Source organism: Meleagris gallopavo, chromosome 4, assembly GCF_000146605.3.
Source record: "Meleagris gallopavo isolate NT-WF06-2002-E0010 breed Aviagen turkey brand Nicholas breeding stock chromosome 4, Turkey_5.1, whole genome shotgun sequence".
NCBI classification, from domain to species: domain Eukaryota; kingdom Metazoa; phylum Chordata; class Aves; order Galliformes; family Phasianidae; genus Meleagris; species Meleagris gallopavo.
Window position 1 is genome coordinate 12,985,225 of NC_015014.2, and position 17,294 is coordinate 13,002,518.

Consider the following 17,294-nt stretch of genomic DNA (forward strand, 5'->3'; position numbering starts at 1 on the left):
TTGAAAGCTTGTTCTGAAACTGCCAATACTCAAAATATATTCAGTACCGTGTAAAAAGCTAGTTGGAAATTTGCTTTTTGAATTGTAACTAAAACTTATAGCTAATCTACATGTATCAGCTATAAGCCTTAATAGCACTGGAAACGATGTCTGTGTAGTTACTTATTTCAAGTTTTTGTTTCTTCTCTTTTCTTCCAAGTGAATAAGAAAGGATGATGAAAAATTACAAGTAGTGAGTATTTTCTTTCTTTTTTTTGACGTGGACTCAACTGAATACCAGGGTCTATGAATAAAAGTCAGCATGTATCAGTGACCACAGTGAGGCTGAACTTCACTTTTGTTGATGGGGATGCTTCCCCCACCATTTCTGTTTTTTTCTTATTTCCTACTGAATAAACTTCATGGATGCATATGTAAATGGTAACATGCAAATCACCCCCATGTAACAGACTATAGAATATGACAGTGATTGCTTCTTCTGGAAAAGGTTGAAGGGAAATGTAAAATCATTTTATAACCATTTAAAAAAGAAATTGTCATTTCCGATAAAGAATGTAAGACAACCTGCTTTTTCCCATCTCTTTCTCCCAGATACCAGCTCCTGGAAGAATTCTATTATATAGAAGACTCTTTAAAATACTCATGTATTTCTGCCATGTAACTCTTTCAAGAAGAAATTCAATTAATCATAACACTCACTTGTTGCTAAAGCTAGCAAGATAAATGATTTGTTGTGTGGCAACACTATTGAAACAGATGAACGTTGGGGAAGTTAACTTATTTCTCTTCTGGTTTTTGAAATACAGGTGCTGGCAACAGGGCTAAGTGGCCTCTATTCATCTTTGCCTACAAAGTTGGAAGAAAAAGGAGAAGAGTGGCACTGCCTGCTGAAAGATGACTGGCTCTTGTCACCTGCCCTTGTGCAATTCATGAACTCTCTTGAATTTTGCAATGCTGTGATACAGGTAATGGAGCAAAGTTGGAATAGTGGTTTTATAAACTCTGCAGTTTTTTTGAATTAGGGAGTTTATTTTTGTTTATTAGTTATACCAATAGATGTTACTTATAAAGGGAAGGCTTTGTGTTGCTTGTCCCAATTATAAAAATAAATTAATATGTTTTTGGTTTTCAGATGACAGATGTTAATGAAGTCAGCATAGTTGATCAGACTCTTGATATTTTATCATGTAATTGGGAACATCTCTTGTACTTTCAAAAATAAATAAACAAAAATCACCCAACGTGTTACTGCATTTTAACGCCACTGGAAAAATAAATTGAATGCTTTTAAATGTGGGGGAAAATAGTCATTATATATTTAAGCATTAAAAAAACACTTTCTCTATATTTAAACTCTCACAATAGTATGCAGAAGAAAATAGTCTGTTTCACCTTGCAGTGCGCACTACATTAAAAAAAATGAAGAAAACACCTTCTTAAGCAGAATTTAGCTGTCTTTCTAGGAATATAATTTCATTGTAAAATGGCCTGTATAGAATCCACTCTCTGTTCCTCATGATTATTTCTTGATTTTTTTTTCTCCCTCTTTTTCTGGATTTAATACCTTACTTTGTATTGCTTTTAAGGATTATAGAGCCTTATAGAGCCCTCATCCAGTATTTCACTTAAGTATTTTGTAACTTCTATACAAACGGTGGATATTTGTGTTACTTGAAGAAATGGCTGAGTAGGATTGAAAATTGAGCCACGTTTACTTTTAAGTAAAAGATATATTTTGCAAGCATCTCTCTAAAATGTAATTGCTGCTGGGAAAGTAATGCCTCCTCTTTTCTGTGTTGGCCCACCATGTCGGAGATGGATGATGGTGGTACAGCATTTGAGGTTGAACCATCCTGCTAAGATTCTATTGTATTTTGTTGCCATGGTGGATGGTATGTATTTATTCTTACCCCAATAGCTAGAGAGTACTTTTGTTTATTTACTATTGAAACATAGGTAAACAGCTGTTCTGTCTTTTCTCATTGTAAAAGGACAAATTCAGGATGGCAAGTCCACCTTCAAGTGACCCTGACAAGGTTGCCAGAATTAAATTTAGAATCTCAAGTCTTTCCTTGATGCATGGGCATGCAGTCTTTCATGTTTGTCTGTTCATCTTTGTCATCTTGCAGGGAGATTGAGAAGTCCTGCTCTCTAACTTTGGCAGGCTTACTCTAAGTAAACACGGTTGCTGTATTTTCTTAGTGGAACAAAATATCTTTAAGAATCCACATCATAGAAAATGTTTGTATGATGGATAAATGAGCATGTGTTTTTGAAATGGGAGAATGTTTTGGTATTGGCCAGAAGTAGTATCTTCCTAGTCATGTTTGCAGTCTCACTGCTATTGTTCTCTGTCTTTATCTTCCAACTCTCTTCCCCTTAGGTGGCACATCCCTTGATACGTAACCAGCTGGTGAATTACATTTACAATGGATTTTTAGTGCCAGTAATGGCTCCTGCACTTCATAAGGTCAGTGGTGAATGCAAGCTCAACCTGGATAAACAACAAAAGTATTGTGGATAATGCCTATGTAAAGACACTATTGAATATAGTTTCAGTAGTGAGTTCTAAATAAATGAGTGACTGCTTCCTTTCCATACTATGTATTTACATTATACATTATATAGTTACTAAGCAAGAAGTGGATAAAAAGCATTTAAGATTCTCTAAAGAAATGAACAAAAATATTATTGTTTTGCTAAATTGACATGCCATCAAAATTGATGAACTTTTAGACAGAACTTCATGATGACAGACATATTTCCAGGAGGATTTTTTCCCAAAAGGAAAAAGTTTCAGTTAGGAAAAAATCCTCCTGGAAATCAAGAAGTATTACACTAATTTTATCTAAGATAGTAGTGGTTTTTGTGCTTCCTTCTTGCAGTTGGTGAAAGTATTTTCATCAAGTTCAGAAGAAATGGGTTTGATGTCAGTTTTCTAATGTATTAGAGTGCAGCTTATATTACTTTAAAGAAAAAAACTCTTTTGACTTTTAGGGATTATACTTCACAAAATATTCCACTCATACTGGTGAGTGTGTGTGTGTGTGTGTGTTTGTGTGTGTGTGTTAGGTAGGAAATTGGAGAATGTCATTAGCAGTCGTCTTTTTCCCAAAAAAAAGAATATCTTGTTTGAGGAGAAAAAGCAGGAGTTGCTGAGAATAAAAATCAAGACTTCTTTGGCTATCCACCAGAAGTTGCTATGACAAGAGAACTTTGTTTTTAAATGTCTACTAATCTTTCCTAAGCCTGCCAAGCAGAAAGCAGTACACTTGTTGAATTTATCAGAGGCCAGTGGAACTCCTTCAAGTGTAGGACTTGTCTTGGCAGTAAGTAATAAGCAGTATAGAACTGTTGATAATTCAGCAGACTTAAACCATTTGGGAACTTGAAAAGGACTGACATAAAATCTGGCTGCAATCCAGATCAAGTTTGTAGTTTGCCATAGAGATATTTCACCATCCTACCTGGCAGTGTTTTTTTTTATTATTATTTTTGTATCTTGATTTTATTCTGTACTGGCTCTGCAGAGTATGATCAAAAGTGAAAAGGTTGCCACTTTTAAGTCAAGGTTACAGATTGCAAGTGAGATGTTAGAATGCAGCCGTGGGATCCAGGATTTAGTGAGTGCTGTGTTTGCCTCTAAAGCATTGAAGACAAATTTTAGGGTTTTTGAATACTGCCGCTGAATGCTATCCTTATTGGTCAGTAAAAATGCTAACTTCCTATTAGTTTAAGTATTCTCCTTCTGATGCTATTTAAGACCTTTAAAATACGCTGTCCAGATTAGGGTTGTTTTTTTCATGTAATGGAAATTTTGTTGATCTTCATTTATATATTCTGAAATTGGGTGAAGTCATCCTTCCCTTGAAAGTGGAAGTGTTGGCTGCTAACATATGTAAGCTTCAAGCCTTCGAGGTCTTTCCGAAGCCACTACATTCTGTTGGTTCTTTTTTTCTTTCAGTAACAAACCTTTTCTTGATTAGCATAAAGTTTGACCTTCTTCTCATAAAAAATTAACTATTTTATGTATCTAAATGCCAAACACTTTAAATGAAGAAGATGGATTGCACCATCTAGTGGATTTGATACAAGGATCTCATGTCTGCGTGACCAAAAACCCATAGGAAAAGGAAACATGTAAAGAGAGTCACCTTTGACCTCTTCAGTCTTCTTTTAGTTTAACACAAAATAAATATTTTACATATTTACTTTTGGGACAGATCTCTCTGGATTAAGACAGATGCTGTAATAGCTTTTCAATATACTTCAGTCATTTGTAGTTGCCATTCAAAAAGTCCATGCTGAGCTGAGGAGTAAGCAAGTGTCATTTGTTTGGGGACTGTAGTGTTACAATTAACCTTTAGGTTTTGCTCTTTTAGTAAAACACAGGAAAAAATCTCATGGGCCAAAATGAGAGGGGCCAGGCACATCATGATGCTTTTAAAATCAGAAATACTTTCATTAAACACAGGAATAAAAATGCATCTTGATTTGATTTTATTATTTTTAACTGATAAAATTTGTTTGGTATCCTAGAATATGGTATCCCTGAGTTGCTGTAACTCATTCTGGCTTCTGAGTTCAAATATAGTGAATATAGGAACATGGTATGAAACCCTTATTTGGAAGACAGATCTGTGGAAGGTTAAAGAGGGTTTAAGAAGATGGAGAATTATTGGTGCTTCTTTCTGTTCATGTAAATCTTATTAGTAGAATCTAATTGGTATGAAACAGCTGCTTCTGATTGATAACTCTCAGTGATAGGCATGGAAGGAAGGAAGGAAAGGAGTCCAGACTTCATTTGGCATGCAAGCCCTACATCCCACACCCAATCTGTGTTAGAGCCTGTGGGTCTAACTTAATGCAGAATTCAAAAAGGACATGAGCTTTTGGCTCTGGCATACAACTTCAGACTTGTTCTCTATATATTCTGATTTTCCTTCAAGATGTTTGTTTTTTGAGTACAACATGTCTCTGCACCAAGATGCACTTGAATTTGTTTTTTTGAAAAGGCATCTCCCAGTTAAAAATGTATACATCTAGGAAAGGTATCTTCAATGTTTTGTGTTCTCATTGTGATAAAATTTGATTTCTGTTTAAAACATCAGCAACATTAACAAATCACACTAATGTGACTTCCTGTCTGATTCGCAAATCTAATTTAGGTGATTCAAGTATATAAAACAAAATAAACCAAGCAGGCATACAAGCAGCATTTGATAAATTGTGTAGCAAATAGCCTCATTATCTTTTAATCCCTCTTGGAGCAATAGCAACATCAGTTTGCCTTTGCAACTGATGTAGTCAGATAAGAGGAGTATGTCTGGTACGAGGACATTTACTCTGTTTGGGACTGAAGCAGAGACTCCTCTGTTGTACTGGCCAGACTCTCATTCTTCTCTCTTTACAGAACCACAGCGTGGCAGAGACTGGCAGGCACCTCTGGAGGTCGTCCTGTCTAACCTTATTGCTCAAACAGGATCAGCTAGAACAGGTTGCTTAGAGAAGCTTGCTTCTGGTTGTTTTTTGTTGTTGTTGTTGTTTTTTTTTTTTAATGTCAAATTGGAATTTCCTGGATTTCATTTATTGTCATATGGCTTTTTGTTCTTCTAGTGTGCATCACTGAGAAAAAAGTTCTGCTCACTCATTTTTGCTTCTTCCTGTCTTTTATTTGCTCATGATGCTAATATCCTGCTGAGCCTTCTGTTCTCCTGGCTGAGCAATCCCAGGTCTCTTAGAATCCCCTTGTATGATAAATGCTCCCATACCATAATCAGCTTTGTTGCTTTTGGCAGAACTTGCTCCGGCTTGTCTGTGCATTTCTTGTCCTGGTTATACCTGCACACTAGTTGCATCTTACCAGTGCTGGGTAAAGAAGAAGGATGCCCCCCAGCCAACCTTCTGGGAATGCTTCTCCTGATGCAGCCCAGAGAGCTGTCGTTCACCTTTGCTGCAAAAATGCACTGTTTATTCATAGCCAGTTTTTTGTCCGCAAGGACTTGCACATTCTTTCTTGAAAAGCTGCTTTCCAGCCAGTCGGTTTCCAATGTACAGTTGTTTTAGAATCATTCCTCCCCAGGTGCAGGGATCTGCATTTGTATTATTGAACTTCTATTTGCCTGCTTCTTCAGGCTGTCAAAGTTCTTCTGGCAGCACAGCCATCCATCAGCATCTCTGCCCACTTTTGTAACACCTACAAACTTACAGAAGGATACACTTCATCTCATCATCGGAGTCGTTACTGTTGGTACTGAACTGCACTGGCCCCAGTGTAGGCCACTCATCACCAGCCTCCCACTGGGCTTTGCATTGCAGATAGATCACAATCCTTTGAGCCAAGCAGTTCAGTCCATCCCACCTCACTGTCTATCTACCCATCACTTCATCTTTGAGTATGTTGTGTAAGGGATGGTGTCAGAAGCCTTTTAAGAGAGACTTCAGCTGCTCTGTATTTATCCATCAGGCTGATCATCTCACTGTGGAAGGTGTGATTTCCACTTTGTAAATTTGTGCTGATTGCTTCCAATCAGCTTCTTGCCCTTAATGTGTTTGGAAATGGCCTTCTCTTCTCCTAGCCTGAAGCAATGGACAATTAAACCATATTTTCATTGAAAGTATCATGGCTTTTCAAAATTTCAGTATGCTGTTCAAGGCTTTGAGATCTGTGCATTCATGGTCATGAGATGTCTGTAACATTTATGGAGTAAAGCAGTAAGCTCTGCTTATTGTCTGCAACTTTTTAAGTGCTACAGATTGTCCTCATGCATAGTTGCTATGCACGTGGTTCACTATGTGATAGAAGCCTTGTATGAGAAGTAGGAGAGCGTTGAGGATAGTGATGCACTTCTATGAGTAGGTCAGGGGTGGGGAGACCAATGTCAACACCACCACCATACACTTCTGACACTGTAGGCTAACATAATAAAAGAGGAATCGTTACTTTCAGAGCAACCTAGTGTGTTTTTGTGGCTTAATTCAGTTAGAAAATAAAATATTTAGCTATTTCATGGGGTTTTGGTTCTTTTTTTTTCTGGTTAAGGAAGTTTCAAATTTATTTGACTAGGTACCTAGCTTAAAATAGTCTACTTTTCCACAGTGAACTCTCCGAAAGTTATTTAGGTAGCAGATTAACTGCAATGTGCTTGGAAGAAAAAAAAAAAAAAAATCATCTAAGTTTATGACTCCCTAATTTCATTTCTCAGAGATGTGTCCTATATATAGACATTTTTGTAGCGTAAATTCATACCTGTTCTGTACTTGTCTGTTGCCACTTTGTGTGTATTATCCCAGCCACCCCCATAATGAGCAGTTGACAAATATGTTCATACCCTAGAAGCTGCACTTTGCTGAGTGGGTAGACAGCCCGAATTTGTGTTGTGAAAGTAGGAATATGCATTAGCTGGCTGCAGTGAATAGCCCTGCCTTATCCTTTGTTTGGTGTTTATTGTACTTCATACAGGGGAGTTACCTCCCTTGCTGCTGTCATCTGACTCTTGAGAAATGGAAGCAAGTGATTCAGTGACCTTGTGGGGTCTGTGCAAGTGTTCATTATGGAAGGTCACAAATTCCCTATTTCTGTGCAGTTCAGCCAAAAAGAATAAAATACTTTGCCTGAAAAAGTGCAGAGATAAAGGCAAGGTTAATTTGATAGTTTTCATTTTATAGTAACAGCCCATGATTTTGATTTTTGCCCAAACCATCTTTTATTCTTTCTGATGTCTGGAATTTGAGAAAAGTAAGACTCTCTGGTAGAATTGGCTCATAATTTAAGACTGGTGCTTTTTGACAGCATGTCAGTTAAAACTTGAAATTATGCAATTCTGTACGTTTTTCCCCAGGTTTTGGTACTTAAATAAGAATATCTGTGAGAAGGTGTAATTCTGCTCATGAACTGAGCCATGCCATTAAATTTCTGTGATTTATCTCACCGACTGTTTCTCACTTTTTTTCAAAGCTAACTTTCTGGAGCTCTGTCTTGGGCCAAACTTTGCAATGGTCCAAGCAAATCAAGATTATTCACTCGTTAGTTAAACTCTAGTTGAAACCCCAGCATGAATCCAGAATAAAGCCATTGAAGGCTAAGAAATATTAACGGTTCTGTCAGAGGCCTTGTTGCCTTATTTTACTCTCTGTGTATTTGGTAGTAGAAAATGCTTATTCATCTTATTCTTTTAGGCAGTTGTGGTTCTTTTGCAGCAATCTGATCAATGTATTCCTTTTTGGGAGCTCTAATAGATAGGTGTGTTGCCATCAAAACCATGTGTTAGATAATTAGCAGCCCCACTGTGGTATATATAGAGTAATGTGCTGTGTTAGCTACGTGAGATTGGCTATGTATATCGTTTCCCTGTAAGCTCATAATGTCACATTCAGAGAATTTGGGTAGTGAAGATATCTGTCCTGATCATCTCGAGTGTTTATGTAATTTGTGTAATTTCATTTTATTGAAGACAGTGCTAAAACTTTGTCAATGTATATGATTAAAGCAAAATTTTAATTTCTTAGCACTTACCATCACGCTACATGGCATTTAATTGCTAACTACGATATAATTATTTCTGTACTTGGAAGGCTTGTTTTAATCTGAATAATGGAAAATTGTACCAGCTTTTTAGCGTGGAACGTTGCTGTTGGCCAGGCGAACAGAAGCGCTTTGTGGAAGCACTGGCACGGTCCTGTCAAATAAGCTTTGTCAGATGGACCCCAGTTACTGTGCACAAAACATCTACAGGAAAACCTCTAACGTGGTGTGCTACTGTGATAATTCAATAATACTTGCTCGATGATTACACAGCCCAGCAAGGGGGAAATGACCTGTAAATTATACTATACTGATTAGAAGTAACATCTTTATAAATATCCTGAAAGAATGTCAGTTTTCATTTAGAAATAATTCCATTTCTCACCTTACCGAAAGGCATTTGGACAAATGCAGTAAAAAAAGGTGTAAATCCAGTGTTGTTGAAAAACTCTTATTAGTGCTATGCTTTGGAGAAACCCACCAGTAGCTATGAAACTTGCCCACTGCTAAGTGGACATGTGTTAAAGGTGCCCTTCACTTTGTACATCAAACACTGCACTTGAGTTAGATTTTAACCTGATACAAACTGAAACTGCTTATAAACTTAAGTTGAAAGAAGTCAGAGAAGTTCTGGTTTCCTGGTTCCTCCCTATGTGCAAACTTCCTGTCCCTCTTCCCACCTGTCCCCCACCTCCCTTCTGCCAGGACATATGAGAAACTGATAGATTGAGGATAAAAGTCACCTGCGTTTCCTTGATAGTTTTGTCCTGAGCCAATTTGCTGTGTAGTGAAGGATGATCGCTTCTGCCTATTAAAGCGGGGAGCAAGTAGAAAATGAACAGAAAGTAGAAGAGGGTGGAAATGGTTTGTGTCTTTTTTATATATATATGTATATATATATATGTGAGGAAGATAAGTTTATTCAGGTTTAAACTGCTCATGGATTTCGAGGATAAGTTCTAATGAGAATATTCATGGTCTCTTCATAGGCAATATTAAATGCTCATAAGAAGGAAAGCGTGAAGGGAGAGGAGGAATCATGATAACCATATTCTCATAGGAGGGCACAAAGCTGTAAATTAGAAAGTATATTGTGCAGATCCCAAGGGAGAATAGCCAGTAATAAAGAATCAGTGCAATTGGTCTAACACAGTGAGTATAATATATTAAACTGAACTCGCTGTGACAGTAATTTCTGGCTCTCTGCAATCACTTGGCACTGTGACTTGTGAAAGCTGGATCTCTTTACAGTGTTCTGTCTTACCTTCTAATCAGTCATCAAAAGAGGCAAGAAAAGATTTGCTAAAAATTATTACATAATTAGGGAAGGGTAATAGAATGCTACAAGAGGCCTTCTGTTTTCACTTAACTCTGATCAAATATCTGCCTGGCTGTGAAGATTCTTGGGTAGACCATCTGCAAAAATATCTTTAACAACTGGTTGTTGTAAAGAAAAACATGTGGATGAGGTTTCTAAATGGTATCTGAAGACATATGCTTTGTATGTGTATTTTTTAACATTGCAGCAAGTTTTCATCAGTACACTATAGATAATGAAAATAGGAATGGTGGAATTCTTGTCTGAGTAACGTAATGGACACAGATTTTTATCATTTTTCATTTTTAAATCTACAAGAGCAGAGATATCTGCTCTTTGCTATTCCCTAGCAATCTCAGTGGAAGAGATTGAAAATATGCTGCTGGTGGGTTTTAGTTTTAGCGATTGTGACAGTGAAGGATTATAATATTGCTGAAATATCTTTATCAGAAGCATACCTTGAAATTCAGTTACTTAGCAAAGGATTTTATGTCTTGATTTTCTTCATCTCCTTCTGTTGTGGTATTTTTCTTTATACTCAAATTATCGGAGATCAGGAAATTTCAGATTAAATGTCACACTTGTGGACGTGTCTTATCCTTTCAAAGATGTCCACATAAATTCAATGTGAGGGCTAGCTGGGACAAATTGCACCGAAATCAATGTTTACAATAAAATACAAGTTTTTTGTAAGCTGCCTTGGGTTTAGTTTGTAGCAGACATTCTTGATGTGTACAGTAATGTTTTGTTCTCTGGGAACATTTGTTCTTTTGTTGTTTACCTAAGCACCGATTTGGATTTATTAGAAAGGATTTTCCTACTTTCCGTAAATCTGTCTCACAAGACATTATTGTAAGGAGAGACAACAGCAGGTAGTCTGAAGGAAGCTTAATACCCTGGGTTTGATGTTTTAGAAAACAGATCTTCAATAATAACTGCACAAATTGGACTAGCCTTGCTTTCGACACTGAATGTATTACGTATAATGTGATCTGTAGAATGGGTTTACAGAGTTAAAAGGGTCTTTGCCAAGCTGGTTTTTGCTTAACGTGACTGATTTCTCCCAAATTATTCCTCAGTTAATCGCAAAGGAAAGTGAGGTCTCTAGAGGCTTGTTCAAGGCAGGCTAATGTACGTCGTTGAGTAAAATGCAAACTGGCCTCATGGAGCTAAAATTAGCCTTTTTGAACACTTCTCTTGGTGCCTCAAATAGTTAGAAATTTTGCTTACTGAGCATGGCGGTGTTAATGGTACTGGTAGAACCTTGGCTTACCTCCTGTGTGTGAGGTGCAGTGCGCTGCAGAATAGAAGATAGCCTCATTTCTTGTCAAATTTTGAAAGAGTGTTTTGAATAAGGCAGTGCATTTTCATTGGAAAATCCAATAATCCATAAGATTCTTATGAAACCGTTTTAAGTCTTGAAAAAACTGTCTCTCCGCTCTGTCTCAGAAAATAGATTAGCAGATTCGACAACATCTTTTCCAAGAAGAATAAAATATGAAGTGTAATGTAGCACTCTGCACGAAAAGCCTCAATTCAAATAGTTGAGATTTACTGAAGCTATAAGTTACTTTTCCCTGAGCCATCTGAGCTTCTTTAGTAACTACTTGGTGCTTTTAGCTCTATTTAGTAGTATCAGTGAGATGTTGGCTACAGTAAACAGGATTTCTCTTTCACTTAGTCCCCGAGCAGCAAGGAGTACTGAGCGCACTCTCAGAATTGAAGTGTTCTTTTCTAAAGAAATCTCTCACTGGCTTTCTTCTGCCCTTTGTGGTTCATTCATGATACAGCTCTGAAAAGCTTGTGGCTTTCTCTTGCTGATAGCAGGGTAGCGCGTATTGCCCAAAGAGCATTGGTTTCAGAAAAAGGTCACTGCCCTTGTGAATCTGCTGGCTTTTTTGCTTTCATTTACAGTTTCAGATTTTGTCCATATACATAGGGCCGTTCCTCCACTGTCAACAAACATCTTTGAAGCCTGCAGGCCAAGTTCGTGCTTCATTTTCCGTAGAGGAGGAGCAGTGACAGAGACATAAGAATGTATTACTTCTGTCTGGCCTTTTCTTGGCAGAGGTTTTAAACTCTTCACTGAACTCTGTGCTATCATTATGATGTCATATGATGGATTTCTTGGGTTTGCTTTTTACAGTTTGTTGCTTTTAAAAATAAATAATAAAAAAATGCCAGTGCCAATTCTCAGGGCAGCAGGCAACGGCTGTGATCAGAAAGCTGCTCTTTTCTTACCCCGCAAGTTCCTATGCTTTTGGCTGTTGAAAAAATGAATCTCCACTTCAGCTAGAAACAATTTTCTCTGTTGCACAACCCCGACTCAATTCCTGAGCAAGTTTTATGCTGGTTTACATGTGGCAGTGGGAATGTGTGTGTGTGTGCGCGCGCGCACACAAGAAGAAAGCATTTTGTCATAATACTTAAAATAATGCAGACATTGAACCAGAGCTGTAGCCACAATGTAAATTCAGATTGTGAAGTTGAAGTGCTTGACCTAGCAACTATTTTTTACCCCACTTGATGTTTGTAGGGGGAGGAGGAAGAGGAATGAATCCATGAACAGTATTCCATTTTGGAGTAGAAGTTAATAGATATTTTTTCATGAAAGACCTATATTCAAGACAGTGGTCTGCTGCTTGTTGTTAAGGAGCTGAGTGTTAAAGTCTCAGAAAGACTGAATTGATGCCTATAACTTCAGCACTCCCCTGAAGCTGCTCTCCTTGTCAGTGCCCCTCTCCATGAGGTCTGCGGGCTGCATGCAGCATTCCTATGTTCTGTGTAACTGGCCAGAAGCAGCTTGTGATCTTAAAAGCTTTAAAGGGAACATTTGCTGCATGACATTACTGTGAGTGTAGCTAACGTGCAGCACAACGGAACAGGGGTTTTAATATTTACGGTGTGTTACGTAAGTGCTGCCCTTCTGAGTACTTTCTAAATCCTCTTAGTTCTTAAGTGACAGTCTTTTTTTTTTATTAAAATCAGTCCTTTCATTTATCCAGCTAACTTTGATAAACAAAAGATGTTTAATACTTCCTTTCATATAGACAGATTCTTGTATTTAAGGGTTTTTCTTTGTACACTTAAGCTTATTAGGCTTCTGGGTAACTATTTTTAAGAAGCTGACTTTGCAACAGCAGTGTGTGGTGCAGAGGTGGCCTTTGGAATTCCGCTGTGCCTTGCCAGTGCATACTGTCAATAGCTAAGCTCCAAAAGGATTGCGTGTAGCAGAACAATATGGGTTAACCAACTGGTATGGATAGCTGAATTGTTTTCTGATAGCAGAGGCTTTTGTCTTTGGATTGTACATGCGTGGACCTATATCGTGTACCTTTTAAAAACTGAGATGAGACAAAATAAAAAGAAGGAAAATAGGGGCAAAATTCCGGGTAGACATATTTTTCATATATATTTTTTAAAACTCTGGAACTATGAGTTTGTACTGTGCTTTGATTCTGCTCTGTTGTCATTTATTTTTAATAATGTGGTAGATGTATGTATTCACAACATCTGAGAACACTTCTAAGGAATGAGAAGTGTGAGTCAAAACTGCTGACATGGCAGAAAAGTGGTGGGGAGCTTCTGGAAGGATTTGGCTCTTTGTATTGCAACATCTGTGAGATTTGGGCTGTTGGTTAGAGGTTTGTTTTTTTTTTCTGGGAAAGCAAGACAGGTAAGAAATGGGCTCAAAATGTTTGTGAGCAAGTCAGAAGCACACTACTTTTAAAAAGTAAAGATCTGAATAATTTTGTGGCAGTACTATGTGTGGGAAGCTTCGGGTGGGTGCCAGGTATCATGCAGCTGCAAGGTATGGATGGACGTTTTGTGTGTGCAATATGTTCCCATTTACCTTGTTTTTCCCTGTAGGTGACGGTGGAAGAAGTGATGGCCACTACTGCATATCTGGATCTCTTTCTGCGTAGTGTTTCAGAGCCAGCCCTCCTTAAGATTTTCCTCCGTTTTATTCTGCTGCACCGACATGAGAACGTGCACATCCTAGATACACTTACTAGCCGAATCAACACGCCATTTCGGGTAAGATGAGCAGGAAAGGAGTTCAGGTTTTCCTGTGGGTATAGGTAAACTAATTAAATGGGAAAGGGAAATTCCTGTTTATCTAGCTAGGAGTTTTCTCCCCCATCCTAATGTGTACCTTTAGATTTTTAATACTTTGTTTGTGTTCTGGCATCTAGCTGTAGCTCTCCTAAGAAGTTGATAAATGTGTGAAGTGGTTTTACATATTTAGGAAATGGGGTAAAGGTAGATGAGGGCCTTTGGAAGTCTAAATTCTGTTTGAAAAGTAAAGGTAAATTTGGAAGCATTTATATTCTGGATAATGGTGAATTAGTGCTGCCAAGACAACACATCCCTAGGACTTCAGAACGTAACGAAGGCAAGGAACACTTTCTATCTTTGCAGTTCTGCCAAGCAATAGGTATTTGTAAATGATCTTTGTAGGAGACAGTGGGAGCTCTGCAAGGATGTCTTCGAATTGCTTAAGTTGTGAACTGCAGTATTGCCAGTAGAGTTCTCAGGAACCAAGTCTGCATTGCTCTAGCATGTTTGCTTAACTGTGATACTGCCAGCTTTCTTGTTTCATTAAAGCAAGGCACTTGCTTGTTCAAGTGATCAGATCGCTCTTTCCTTTTGTTTCTTCACTCCTCTGTGCAGTAAGGTTTATCTCAAATTTGCAGTGAGCCCCTTCTCAGCACAGACATAATGCACCACAGTGGCTGGGGAGTTAGCTGAGATAACAGTTTGATCTTCTGGCACAGGAAGTGAATACTTGTTGCACTGGATGACCCTTTGGAGCCATGTTTGGCTGGCAGCCTTTCCTGAATCTTGCATGATGCGCAGCTTTGTGCATAAAATACAGTATAGTGTTTTGGGGCATGAGAAGCCAGAACACCAGCATGTGCATTGAATTTGTGTATTAGAGACATTGTCTGAAATTTGTTTTGAAATGTGGGTGCGATGCAAATATGGATATATGCTGCTGTTACTGCATCCCTAAGATGCATTAAATCTGAAAACTGAAACAGTTTCTGTCGACAAAAATGCAAATGCTGTTGTCTCTGATAATCATTAATTACTGTTCCTTAGGCAAGCAAGATTGGAATTGTAAAGAATCCTTCTGCTGAGTAACTCAGGATCTCAGCCAAAATGGTTCTGTGAACTAAATGAGTTTGCCGCAGTATAGCTTGGCCAAGTGCAAAAGCCAGAACTGCAGCCTTCTGTTTGGTTTTTGTAGCACAGAAACAGTATATGTTACCTCTTGAAAATAATTATTAATAATTCACCCAGAATTAAGCTTACATACAGACAGGTGGCCAAAAAGCACTTGTTAAGTCCTGCACTTTTTATCTCCTGGTAGTACATTAAATCATTTCTTCTTATGAGGCCCAAAAATTGACTAGCATTTCTTCTTTGAAAGATTCTTGATTTCTCATTTCTCTTTGCAACCATAGTGCAAACGTTTTCCTATAAGCTGCAATTTTTTAAATGCTGGAAAAATTTAAGGAATTAGTATATTTTGAACTTGCACAGTACGAAGAACAGTTAGACTTGGTTCTCAGTTTCAGAGAGGAAATAAGAATTCCTGTTTTACCCCCACTAAAGTACAGCTTTTGTGTAAGGATCTCACTTCGTCCTCAAGCTTGCCCTGCTGCTCTTCAACTCTACCTCTTTGTTTCCATTAAGAACTGGAGTTCAGATTTTTTCTTTCTTTCTTTACTGCCCTTTTTCTTTCTCTTGCTATTTTTGTAGGCATGAGATCTTGGACTAGCAAGGACCTTCCTGTTGGTTTCTGTTATGAGCATTGGACAATGCTGGCAGGGCAATGGATTTGAGCTCTGCTTTGCCTCACAGCAGGCCAGCTCATAAGCTTTCTCTGGTTATCTTCTTTCTGTGCCTGGGTGTGCTTTATTACCTACATGCATGTCCACATCCCAGCTTGCTTTTTGAATGCAGGGCTTATTCGCTCTCTTGTTTTTCTCTGGGTGTTAGTTTAATGACCAAACTAGGAAAGGTGATCAAAGAAACTTTTGCTTTTCAGAGACTATCAAGTAAGGTTTATTTAAAATTTAGCATTTAATGGTTCCACAGAGATGGAAACCGAGTAAGGGAAAATATACATACACTTCTAAAATAAGTCTGTGCATTCTTCTGGTCGTGCTCACTGTGGACAGCTGATCATCCTGTAGGGGAGCTGAGTCACTGGGCTGAAACAGAGAATGGAAATAGTGAAACAAAGTGCCTTTTAAGTTGACATTCTTGCGAAAGCATGGGCTGGAGAGGAACAGCAACGTGCTGTTGCAGTTAGTACAGAGAATTTTAACAGTGGGAGGAAGAAGACTGACTGCAGTGAAAAGGAGGAAATACCACAGTTGGAAAGAGAAGCCATGCCTGGGAATGATGTGAGATTTAATCCTGAATGAATTATGAAGGATGTTCACTGACTGAAAAAAGGAAGAGAAATATCTATAGCTTTTTCTTTATCTGGTTCCTTGTTTAGCTACTGAAAAGTGCAGTTTACTTCATGTACTAATTATTGGAGTTTACATTACTAGTATAACGGGAGGCAAGAATAAAACACCAACTTGAAACTCTAAGTAGTCGTCAGTTTATGCTAAGTAATTCTCACAAGAGTCAGCCTCGCCCTGGAATCTAAGCCAGCTGCAAGATGCTATTTCCAGGAAAGAGCAGCGCAGGAGCAAATGCCCAAGGAAAAACACATGAAAAGGCAGTGAAATTATGGTGCTGTGGTTCGTGAAAATCGATGAAAGCTTAGAGATCATTCTTTTACCGTATTGACACATTTCTACAAGCAAGCTTATAGAAATACACTGTATGATAGTTTTGAAAGATATGTGTCTTAAGTAGAGACCAAAAACCTGCGAGTCCCAGTTTTTAGTCTTTTGTAAGACTAGTGTGAAAGTGGGGTGCTTGTCACAGAACGGGTATGATTTTTGCCTCTGCTGCATGTGACTGCTGAAGTACTTGCTGATGAGTACATTGGTCAGACTTTTCCTAAAGAAGACACACATGCAATTCCAATGAGGAGTACTGTTCTTTCTTTTCTTCTGGTCTCACAGAAAGGATCATGCCATAGTTCCCAGCTATCCAGGTGGCCTGTAATGAGAGGATGGGGAGTTATCCACATGGAGTAGATTCTGATAAAAATGACTTGTGTAGTTCTGGTCTATGTCAGTAAATTCAATTGTAGGTATAAAGGCACTGAAGTATAGGAGCATTCAGCTTCTTAACATGTCAACACTCATCATTCTTAATATGTTAAGCAGAAACTTTTAAGTAATTTTTAACTTTTTTTTTTCTTTTCAGAAAAATATCTTGTTGATTCAAATTCTATGTCGGCAGTAAAACCTAATACTTACCTTAGCAGTTACAGAGTTCCCTTCATGCTGGGTTAAACTAATAAATTTAGAAAAA

General features: G+C 38.0%; 2 protein-coding genes across 2 annotated transcripts in view; one reads left to right on the forward strand and one right to left on the reverse strand.

Annotated features, from left to right (window-relative positions):
• Positions 1 to 17,294, forward strand: part of FAM160A1 (family with sequence similarity 160 member A1) — an 83,520-nt gene that overhangs the window by 51,794 nt on the left and 14,432 nt on the right. The window contains exons 5-7 of the mRNA XM_010709551.3: positions 807 to 965; positions 2,384 to 2,470; positions 13,713 to 13,880. Coding sequence (XP_010707853.1) covers positions 807 to 965; positions 2,384 to 2,470; positions 13,713 to 13,880 — 414 coding nt within the window. The remainder of the gene's footprint in view (positions 1 to 806; positions 966 to 2,383; positions 2,471 to 13,712; positions 13,881 to 17,294) is intronic.
• The window catches only part of GATB (glutamyl-tRNA amidotransferase subunit B), a 67,662-nt gene continuing 64,190 nt past the window's right edge, over positions 13,823 to 17,294 (reverse strand). Inside the window, exons 14-15 of the transcript XR_793179.2 lie at positions 15,984 to 16,976; positions 13,823 to 13,912 (exon numbers count right to left, since the gene is read on the reverse strand). The gene's annotated coding sequence lies outside the window, so the exon portion shown is untranslated. The remainder of the gene's footprint in view (positions 13,913 to 15,983; positions 16,977 to 17,294) is intronic.